General features: G+C 42.4%; 1 protein-coding gene across 1 annotated transcript in view; it reads left to right on the top strand.

The window, feature by feature from the left end:
* Window positions 1-12,119, top strand: part of LOC308336495 (cyclic nucleotide-gated channel beta-3-like) — a gene marked incomplete at both ends in the record, with an annotated part of 53,357 nt that overhangs the window by 23,143 nt on the left and 18,095 nt on the right. The window contains 5 exons of the mRNA XM_080793862.1: window positions 853-936; window positions 2,101-2,219; window positions 3,950-4,102; window positions 5,337-5,496; window positions 9,504-10,036. Coding sequence (XP_080649988.1) covers window positions 853-936; window positions 2,101-2,219; window positions 3,950-4,102; window positions 5,337-5,496; window positions 9,504-10,036 — 1,049 coding nt within the window. The remainder of the gene's footprint in view (window positions 1-852; window positions 937-2,100; window positions 2,220-3,949; window positions 4,103-5,336; window positions 5,497-9,503; window positions 10,037-12,119) is intronic.

Genomic DNA, 12,119 nt, shown 5'->3' on the forward strand with positions numbered 1-12,119 from the left:
TGACACCTGCACACTGTAGACGCACGCACACACACACACACACACACACACACACACACACGCACTGGACATCAACCTGTCCAGCTTCCAGAAGATTGGCCTCTTCAAGGTGACAACTGCATAAGTACAACTGGAAAAGTATTATTTTTAAAGTAAAAGCATCAATACTGCAATGTAGAAATATACTCTTGTTACAAGTAAAATGTATCTTAATTTGTAAGTTCAAAGTACAAAAGTATTTGTATCAAAATGTACTTAAAAATACCAAAAGTTAAAGTATTCATTATGCAGAAATTGCAGAATGTCCCATTTCAAGTTTTCAAATGTATGAACAATAGCAGATCTACAAGCTCACAATGTGTCGCAATCGTGATGCATTGTGAGCTTGTAGGTCGGCAATAGGTCAAAATTTTACTTCAGTACAGTACTTAGGTAAAAGTAAGACACAGGCACGCACGCACGCACGCACGCACACACACACACACACACATTTGAATTATTTTATTTGGTCCACACTTTAAAAGGAAAATGCATAAGGACACAAACAGTATGGGTACAGTTATGTTACAATCACAAGCCTATGACACATGTTTGGAATCATGATACAGCATGCAAGAATGTCACTCACACACACACACACACACACACACACACACACACTCAATCGACTGGCTTTACCAATTAAAAGCAGATTGTGAATGTTTAGCTTCAAAATAGATGCCCAGGAATTGAAAACAAACAATCAAATACGCTGCTGTGCTCTTTATATATTTCACACACACACACACACACACACACACACACACACACACACACACACTAAGCAACTTGTTGTGTGAATTCTCTCCCCAGGGTTGTGACCAGCAAATGTTGGTGGACATGTTGCTGAGACTCAAGTCTATCATCTATCTGCCTGGAGACTTTGTGGTGAAGAAAGTGAGCACAAATATGTTTACAGTCAAACTTAGAGACTTTTGCATCTTAGAAATGTGCAGGGTGATAATAAATTAAGGCCTTGGACGTGTCTTTTCTAATCAAACTGTAGGTGGCCTTGGACAGGTATACAAGTCTTTAGGGCTTTTTTATTGATATAAATCAAAAAATTTAAAATAATTTGGCCTCTCCTTCTGCACCGTACTCCTTACTGTTTTGCGCGCTGCCGTTCACTTCCTTGTTTACGGCTCAGAAAGAATGGCTCGTATCTCCTAATCTATGGTTTTGACCAGATGGGCAATGTTCTGACTTCTCATTTGGAATATTAACGCTTCTAGAGAGACTTTGGCGTGACCAGCGTGGGGTAAGAATGGAAGATTATCTCTCCCGGTTTTGGGGGAGTGAACGGAAGGCGGGGTTTTTCAGAGTAAAATCTCCCATATCTGCTGGCACTCTAGCACTTATATTTTGAAATATGCTGGCGGCATCCAAATTGTTTAGCTGCGGAAGCGTACTCCACATTTAGGTGATAACTATAACCACAGCGGTGATTGGTAAAAACAGAGATATGTGCTATAGGGTGGGGTTCTTGCTTACTGTAAATTGCACTGGATGAACACAATCAGTGCCGGGATTCCTTCAAAATAGGAGCTCTGGGGTGCCGCTTTTACTCTCCCCTCGCCTGATATCATTGAGGTACACACGTCCAATGCATCCCTCGATTGGATTCCCAAGGACGTGTGGACACGTCGGAGGCACGTAAACGGTTAAGAGCGTCTGCTAAATGCCCACAGTGTAAATTGTATATTATTATACAAGTGGCTATTTCCCCACCGTGCACTTTTTGTTTACAAAGCCTAAAAGAAATGTTCAATGCCAAAATAAAAAAAATCACACACGTGTGAACTGAGTGGTGCAATTCCCCCCCTCTCTCTCTCTCTCTCTCTCTCTCTCTCTCATTAGAGACACAGCACTACCCCTCTCTCTGTTTTTGGCTCCCCCTACTGGTATAAATAAGTAACATACTCAGGCTCATAGACACAGGTACACAGGTACATGGACATTGCTGGTTGTAGGAGTGGTTGCACCACTCAAAAATGACATGGTGAATCTTATCACAACCATCCATATGACAATGAATCCTCTGCCCTGGTCTTGTGTCTTCAGGGGGACATTGGTAAGGAGATGTACATCATTAAGGCTGGAGCGGTGCAGGTGGTTGGAGGACCTGACAACAGCATAGTGTTTGTGACACTGAAGGCTGGCTGCGTCTTTGGAGAGATCAGGCAAGAGTTATACTATTGTTAAAATGGCATGTCACTTTGCCCTTGATCTTGTATGTACAGCATGTTTCACATTACTTACTTAACTACTTAAGCACCCCTCCTGGGCATTAAGGCGTGGGGTCCCGCGGCCAAAAGAACCGCCCGCCCCTGGGACTCTTCCATACTCTTAACGATTTAACGACTGGCCACGGGGAACCAGGCGCTCCGCCCGTCCCCGAGTGCCCACCCTTAATTGGCATGGCCACTGGTGGAAAGTAACTTTTTACTTACCCAAGTACTTTGCTTTGTACAATTTTGAGGTATTTTTACTTTGCTAATTTATGCTATTTATACTAATGCCATTTATAGCGCCACCTGAGGCCGACTTGTGAAACACGTTTTTTTTATTATAACTCCTTCAGATTCTGTCCAAAAATGCAAATCGGTATCTCTATAGTCACGTGATCAATAGAGGGTATGCGCATACATAAAGTGAATGGAAAAACGAGTGGCATAAGTCATAAGTCACATACTCGTGCTCATTTACACAGGTACCTACACAGGTACACAGGTACACGGACATTGCTGGTTGTAGGAGTGGTTGCACCACTCAAAAAAATAAGTGATATTTGAATTAAGTGAAATCACTGAATATACCTTTAATGCAATCAGATAGTACCTTTCTGTTTGGATGTATGGGATGTCATGGCAAGAGTTTAGTTTTTTTACATTCCCGCATATCTTCCGCATTATGATGGTGATGTCATACAGTGCATATGGATCTGTCCTGTATTTCCATTTTCCATCCTAATTGGCTAACATTGGCTTCCAAAGTTTGTTTGGAAAAATGCCTTAAATCATGAATGCAGGGAGGGAAATATTGCATGCACACTCCTACTAGGCCGAGGAATAAATCCCACCTTTTATGGGGGAGGGGGGGGGGGGTCACGGTGGTACAGTCGGTAGTGCTGTCGCCTCACAGCTAGAAGGTCCTGGGTTCGATTCCCACTGGGGACGCTGTGGGCACTGGGGGCGTCTTCTCTCCTCCGCGTCATCAGTGCCCATACCAGAGGCGGGGTTAGCGAAAGGGCCTTTCTGTGTGGAGTTTGCATGTTCTCCCCGTGTCCCATAGGGTATACCCTCACAAAAACATGCCGTAATCCTGGTCTCTAAACTACCTCCCCCTGGCCAGCCTGATGGAGGGGAAAGGAACTGCTTGGAATAACGTGTTCCTTCCACGCGCTACGTCCGGCTGGGGAAACTCTCCCCTGTCAGGTGAAAAGAAGCAGCTTGGACTCCTCATGCATAGAAGGAAGCATGAGGTCAGTCCGCTGCCCCCCCCAGTTTGGCAGAGGAAGTGTATTGCCCAGGATTACATTAGATAATTGACACTGGGTGAAAAAATGGGTTACAAAACTGTGGGATAAAACATTACAAAAAAAATCCCACCTTTTTTGCATCTGCCTGTTATAGCGCCACGCCGCCACCGGCAGGTGGACTTTTGCAGAACACATTTTTGTTGGAACAAAATGCCTCAAACCATGTGATTTGAATGTCGAATTGCCATCAAAGCCCAGCTTTCTTTACGCCTTTGAATCAAAGCCGTAAGAAGAAATGGCACCCCTTTTCACATTGGCCTATTGTATAGTGCCACCAGGAGGCCATAACTTACCTGGCCTGGTGGAGAGAGTGGAGACCATGTGCTCCCGAGGAACACTTTTTCTATAGTTAATCTCTCTTTCCATCGCCAGTCTGTTGCAGTCCTCCAAAGACGGAGGGAACAGGAGGACGGCTAACGTCAAAGCGTATGGCTTCGCTAACCTGTTTGTCCTGGAAAAGAAAGACCTGTTTGACATCCTGGTCCACTACCCAGAGTCCCAGAAGGTGCTGGCCAGGAAAGGCAGGTGAGTCACCGCCAAAGATCTAATCAATCCGTTTCCTTGCAGTGCAGGGACTCGGGTGGGGCGTCCTCTGCCCAAAGCTTCACACTCAATATTTTAGTGTACAATAATGTGCTAGTGGTGTAAAGTAACTCATTTTGAGGTATTTGTTTACTTTACTTGAGTATTTTCAATTTCCCATACTTCTACTCCACTACATCTCAGAGGAAAATAATTTTAACTATAATATAAATTTCAAACTTCTACTCCACTACATTTATTTGAAAACTTTAGTTACTATCGTTACTTTGTAGATTATTTCAGCCATTTGAAAATAGCCGATCTACAAGCTCACAATGCGTCACGACGATGCGACCCATTGTGCGCTTGTATAGATCTGCTATTTTCAAAAGCTTTTTATACATTTGAAAACTTGGAATGGGACATTCTGCATAGTGAGTATACTTTTTACCTTTAAGTACATTTTTAGGCCAATACTTTTGTGCTTTTACTCAAGTAATTTTTTAATGCTGTATACTTTGGCTTAAAGGAGAATGCCATACTAAAAGGCTTTCTTACCTTTATTTGTAGTTGTTACGTCCCCACCAAAGAGGTCCAGGTGTTATTTTGTGCAAAAGCTCCTTATTGGCTATTTCCCCTACCATAAGTCCTAAATGAATTGCATTGAATTGAATGGGGGCTATGGGGTGTTGTGCTAATTTGCTTATTTCCATCGCTCAAAATTTATATTTTTTTGTATATATCCTCTCTTCATAATGTAAATAATATCCCAAGTGGCACACTTTACTACTTATTTCGATGGAAATAAGCGAATTAGCACAACACCCCATAGCCCCCATTCAATTCAATGCAATTCATTTAGGGCTTATGGTAGGGGAAATAGCCAATAAGGAGCTTTTGCACAAAATAACACCTGGACCTCTTTGGTGGGGACGTAACAACTACAAAGAAAGGTAAGAAAGCCTTCTAGCATGGAATTCTCCTTTAATGGAGTATTTCAACATATAGTAATTTTAGTACTTTTTCCATCACCATGCAATAGAGCTGTCCCCGACTAAGGATTTGTATAGTCGAAATTAATATGAATAAATTTGCTGTTAGTCGACTGATAGTCGACTGAGCACCCCCACCTGAGAGGTGGGGGTGAACATCGACTGAGAGGCCAATTGTCATTAGCCAGATTGAGCACAGCAGGTGAGATTGAGATTCTGACATGAACTTTGTTCAAATTGCAAAGGAAACTGATGAAGTCCAAAGGCCCCGCGGCAGCCAAAGCGGACCAGGAGAAGAAGAAGGGTCTGGCCCTGTTCGGACCCAAACCCCCCACCCCCAAACTAATGCGCGCCTTCGGCGCCAACATCCACATCCGCCGGAGATCTCTCATCAACAAACTCAAGGTGCTTTGATTGATTCATTGAGCAGTTTGTAGTAGTGAGCGCATGCAGTTCGAGGAAAGCAGTATCAAAATACCTTAACCATTGGGGTCCTTCACATTTGAATGCCACAGACGAAAAAGTCCACACTATTGATCCATAATGTATAAATGATAGATACGGGTTCAGGACAAACAAGGCCTTTTCGTGGAGGGGTCAGAATGAAATTTGGACTGTTTTTCGTCTGTGGTACTCAATACAAATATGCAATACTATGCAAAAAAATAAATAATAATAATAATAATAATAATAAAACTAAAAACGTCATATAAACGGTTAGAAATCCAAAGAAAATAAATATTTTAAGGAGAGTAGGGATTGTCTTTTTGGCAGGGCGTTTTTTTCTTTTGTTTGTTTTTGCATAGAAATGAATTTGCCCCCTTGTTTGAGCCGAATCTGGGTTGAACATGCTCATCTTTTAATCATTTTTCTAACCACTTGAACTCCATCATTCACGTGTGTCATATTTAGAAAATGTTTCAGATGTAAAAAAGGATGACATGATGATGATGGTCATGGAAGGGGAAGCTTCATGGGCAAAGATAATCAACTTCAAAATCTTTTTTCATTTTATGGTGTTTATTCAGACATCCAGCAATGGGTAGAACGCTCCCCCAAAACATGTGTCTCTGTGACACATCTAGGGGCCACAATCTGCATTCAAAGATGTTCCTAGAAGCTTTGTCATTGGTCGGAAAAAAAAAAAACCCTGGTCGAAATGACTAACCAATCAGGAAGTAGACAGGCAAATCGACCAATGACAAAGCTTCTAAATCTTTGAATGCAGATTGCAGCCTCTAGATGTGTCATGACATTTGTCTGAAGACAAAAAAAGAAAAAAGGTCATTAGAATGTTGACTTATATTATTGCTTATAGCAGCTTTAATTAACATCACATTTGTAGTCTGCAGTCTACCGAAAACAGGAGCACAACCATGTTTTTTTTTATGCGTACAAAATGTATATCGGGTGCATTTGTTTGCCCATTTTATAATTAATTTATTGTTTCTTTTCCAGAATGCTGGTTAACAGTGAAGATTCCAATCGGTGTGCTTTCTACATGTTAACATCCTTTTTTTTCTTTTTTTTTTGATGGGGGGGATTAATGACTGTACTAGTACAGTGCTTTTTATGTGTTGACTGAGTATATTATTCTTAAATTCTTTTGGTCAAAATTAATGTGTATATATATTTTTTTCCTGCAATCATTGATGATTTTATTGACATTATTTCTTGACCTTTTGTTTTAGCCTGGTTTATTCCATGAGGGCAATTTGTGTCAGGACAGTTATCTGCACCTTTTATTTCCAATAATATTGTTGTTGATTTGTTGGTATAAAATGATCTGAGAGAGATTTAAAGGAGTTGTATTTGATATTTTATTTTAGTCAAACTAAGTGTAAAACAGCTCTATATTCCCATAGCTCTATATTCCCATCAGGGGGTACAGTTGCCCGTAGAGCGACCGGAGTTCGATCGGCTCCCCCAGAATTATATTAGTGTCGAAGTGTCCTTCAGCAAGACTCTGAACCCCTAACTGGTCCTGGTGTGCAGGTTAGCGCCATTGCATGGTTTCCTCCGCCATCGGTGTGTGAATGTAAAATGCACAATCTATGTAAAGCGCCTTGGATAAAAGCGTTATATAAGTGTACCATTTAGCATATAGTAATCATTACTACAGACAGTGTTTGTTCAATACTTCTTTAGTAAACTGAAAGCATCTGAAATAACTCGTATGATAGGATAACATATTGAACAAGTGTAGACAACTGTCTACACTGCAGCCGCCCACTGGGGACAAGCTGTACCAAAGCCAAAGCCAGGCTGTGAAGATTTGAGCGTGCTGCAGTCTCTGAAAGGCGGTCTTGCCGGCGTTCCTGCATGCCAGCAATCCTGCAGGACTCGTATGACTCATAGAACAGTGAGAAAAATAAAGTTTGGTCCATTTTTGGACCAAACTGTTTTTATCATAATTAAAATCCTTATTTTAGAGGTCCTAAGGATGAATAAAAACCAGACTAGAAAAAATAAATAAAAAACATAAGGGGGGTGCGTGTCGACCACTCCTCTACTACACGTATTTGTCGACCTCCATGTAAGTTATGTGATGTCCACAAGATGGTCACATTGTATGAGTGCCTATAGTCACAGAGTCCATGTTACGGGAAAAATAAATGTGAATAAAAGTAAGCAAGTAGCCTTGCCGAGCCATGAGGCCCGTATAGGGCAGGATCCTATCTCCTGTTTCTGTAGCGTGAGGCAGCTTGATGTACAAGTACACCCCCTGGACATGACGCTAGTATGTCGCAGGGACCCATTTTTACAGTCTTTGATATGACCCGGCCGGGGATTGAATCCCGATCTCCCAGTTTCAGGGCGGACACTCTAACCACAAGGCCATTTTTCAGGAAATGAAAAACATGCATTTTTCAGGAAATTAAGAAAACCTTATATTTTTAAAAGAAAGCAATACAGCCTCATCAAAGTTGGTGTAACTTTATATATTGTCAATTACTTCCATGAGAGGGGGAGAGGTGGTGGAGTTAGTTGCTATAGCAGACATTTTGAGGGTCCAATGGAGTCTTTTTACTACTTTCCATTGTTTCAATATTTTCGAAACAACACACAGACGTAATGGGCGGTCAGGTCAATAGCACTAATTTATGCCAAAACAATCTAAAACCTCAAAAATGGAGTTATGAGGTTTCCTCACGACAGCAACAATACACATTATGCAAAGAAAAGCTTGAGTACCAGTGGCAGATCGACATTTCTTCTCTGTGCAGACTTAATTCAATTAAAAACAAAAGGTGGAAATTAAAAGCTGGGCTGAAGGGTCCCGGATCACATTTATATCTTAACAAGATTCAGACTTGGGCATTGTGGGCTTGATTGCCAGCAGCTTGAATGTGGTTGGGAAGCATCCCAATGGTTTGTGTGATTGTGGCAGACCAGAAACAGTCCAGCATGTCATCTTAGTCTGCAGTAAAATAACTGTTGACAAAACAGAATGTGTAGGCAAAGCAGTGCTGAAATATCTCCACTCTATACTGGGTTATTTGTAAAGATATGAGTCAGCGGGGCAGCAGTGGCCTATAAGGGTTAGAGCCAGAGGAGCACCCTTGTTGCCGAAAGGCTGCCGGTTCGATTCCCCAGATGGGGAGGAATAATCTGGGTCGTGAAGAGATTGTCATCACTCACCCAACACGCTGAAGTGCCCTTGAGCAAGGCACTGAACCCCCAATTGCTCCAGTGGAGCTGCTTAGTGGCCAACAGCATGAGACTGTGGTTGTATACTGGTCAGCTCCCAGGTTTTAATGTGTGTGTCTGTCTGTGTGTCTCTATGTGAGGGGCGTTGCACTTGTGCTCAGCTATACTACCCTGGGTAAATAAAGGATTCAAAAATAAATAAATAAAAATGTCGGCCTGTGGAGGGCAGCATTACGTTTCAGTGTAAAATCCTGCCGGAAATCAAAAGAAAAAGAAAATGGTCACATATTTCACCAGGTCACCATTTTCACCGTAACACTGCCATGCTGTATAGTGGCCGAGTGTGAGTGAGTGATCTTGGCAGAGATTTTGGGTAGGGTATTGGAATTTATCTGCATGCTCCTCTTCCAGTGTTTGAACTTCCCTTTGGAAGTTGTCATTTTTCCACTTCAGTCACATTCCAGCACTTCCATTTAGGCACACAGCACAGTGTAGGTCTTGCCCAACGTGGTGGCAGGGTGAAAACTGCCACACATACACATAATTTGGAATAAAGCACCAAAGCTGGAACGATGGATCCATGTGATTGTTGTAAATCATATTATAGTGTTTATATTTTCTACATTCAAAGCTATGTGCAGGAATTGGAGACTGAAATTGGAGTGGGCCCAAAATTCAGTTATGGCCCCAGACAGTCACCACCAGGCTACCACAAGGGCTACTACTATAGTACTGCAGCACCTGGGTTAGGCTAACACCAGGCTACACAAGACTACCAGCAGCACCTGGGAGAGGACCAGGCTATACCAGCACCATGGTACAGCCAGGACCAGGCTATCACCACCAGGCTATACCAGCACCTGGTACAGCCAGGACCAGGCTATCACCACCAGGCTATACCAGCACCTGGTACAGCCAGGACCAGGCTATCACCAGGCTATACCAGCACCTGGTACAGCCAGGACCAGGCTATCACCAGGCTATACCAGCACCTGGTACAGCCAGGACCAGGCTATCACCAGGCTATACCAGCACCTGGTACAGCCAGGACCAAGCTAACAGCAGGCTACCAGCACCTGGTACAGCCAGGACCAGGCTATCACCAGGCTACCAGCACCTGGTACAGCCAGGACCAAGCTAACAGCAGGCTACCAGCACCTGGTACAGCCATGGACCAAGCTAACAGCAGGCTACCAGCAGGCTACCAGCAGCCCCTGGGTGAGTACCATGTCCAGGCTTCACAAGGCCAGCAGCCAGCAGCCACCATCAGGCCCCAGCATGCCAGCCTGGCCAGGTACCAAATATCATACTACTGTTTTAACTTTAGAACGTGCTTTAGGCATGTTGAAGTGCTTGTTGGGTTGAAAGATCAATTTAGGGGAGTTGTGTGCCCTGGAGGCAAAAAATGGCCTCAAAGGAAATTTACTTTCAACCTTGCCTCCCTATTCTTTCTCTTTTATATTAATATTGGTGATCTATAACGACTGGTGCACTTCACTTTTTGAACTTACAGAGCTATGTGTGTGGGTGGCTGGCTGGCTGGGTCTGAGCACAAAAACGGTCTTTGTGTGTAATATGTGGTTTTAGATATTTTAGATTTTAGCAGTGAGCCCAGTGTCTCTGATGTGATGGACACTGGGCTCACTTACTTCCTGGACTACATGTTGTCTCAGTAAGACAGCCCCCCCCCTATCCACAAGGAAGAGCAGTGCACCAAAGCATTGTGGGAATTGTAGTCCAGGAAGTAAGTGAGCATACTTTCATGTTGCACACTAGTAGGCCATAAATGGCCTACTAGTGCGCAAGCAGAGCGCGCAAGTACTTTCGACAGCTACAAACTGTCAAATCTCAGTTTCTCTGTGAAGGAACGTTTGAAATGTTGAATTATTAGGTTTAACTATTTGCTACCTACCTACTTTATGCATGTTACGTAATGACTACTTGTGCCTGATATGGCAGTGGTGCCAGATTACATACATACCTTAAATCCTCCCAACACTAAAACATATCGTCATTACGTCACCATCGAAAACCAATTACACTCTGGCATTGGGTCCTTTAATCCACATCTTTATTACGTCATAATTGAGAGCTAGTTATACATATACTATGTATATGTATGTCATTTGTAAATTGATTAGCAGTATATTTTATGTTTACGTCATCATTGAGAGTTAGTTATACATATTAGAGTTGTCCCGATCACGTTTTTTTGCTCCCGATCCGATCCCGATCATTTGAGTTTGAGTATCTGCCGATCCCGATATTTCCCGATCCGATCACTTTTTTTTGCTCCCGATACAATTCCGATCATTTCCGATAATTCTTCCCAATCAGATACATTTTGGCAATGCAGTAAGAAAAAAAAGGGACTAAAACTCAATTAAATTGTCCCAAGTTTATTTTTATTGTCCAATCTCTCCAACATGGACATCAAAACAATAAAGCTTATCAGCACTGGTGCTCACAAAATATATAAACATGTAAACTAAAACAAATCAAGTACAGAATAGTGCAATAACAAAAATAAATTATCTTCAAAAGAGGTAGTTTACCTATGTACTAGCCGGGACGTCAAAGGGGATTTAAACTTTTAGCCAATTGCAGCGCGAGGCTGTGACTGTGTGTTCGACCCAGCAGTATTATAATGAAAACGCAATGCGATTTCATTGCAAGTATAATATTATCCCCATATCTTAGTTTCACCATTGTCCATGTGAAATAGTATGTTTATGATGTAATATGTAAGCCTGTTGAAATTATGAGAATCGCTATGTATAGCGCATGGTTGGGTGGTCCGGCCGGCTTGAAGCTTGCATTCAACCCGTGCTCGCCAACGGTGACAAGCCGTCGCTGATCATCATAGCGATTTTTCTTCATTGCAATGAATAACCGTGGACAAAGTAGTTCACATGAACGATGCTGTAGTGGCTGGGGCATTTGAGGGGCAATATGTTTTATATGCACGATTACAAATGAAAGATAATTGAATTGAGAGCCAGTGAGTCTGCTCCACTACTTCCTACTTCCTCATTTGCGGGACTCGTCGTGTCAGTCTTGTGATATTGTGATTACGCTACAGTTACCCTTAAAAAAACATGTCAACTCAATGTCATTGTTGTAACTATGATATCGATAGAAATTCATAATTTTTTTACGTCATATTTAGCCATACGAGCGCAATATCCATAGCGTCCCTCCCAGCAGCAACAACAACCCCATAGCCTGAAGTGACCTGGCTCAGCCAATAGAATGACGGGGGGAGGGGGGTGGAGCTAGATTTTTATTTGTTTGGAAACACTCAATCAATTCTGTGTACAAACACTGGAAACTTGTCTACAATACCTTTAACTATTTGCTACCTACCTACTTTATGC

Source organism: Protomyctophum bolini, assembly GCF_963924005.1.
Source record: "Protomyctophum bolini genome assembly, chromosome: 21".
In the NCBI taxonomy this organism is placed as follows: Eukaryota; Metazoa; Chordata; class Actinopteri; order Myctophiformes; family Myctophidae; genus Protomyctophum; species Protomyctophum bolini.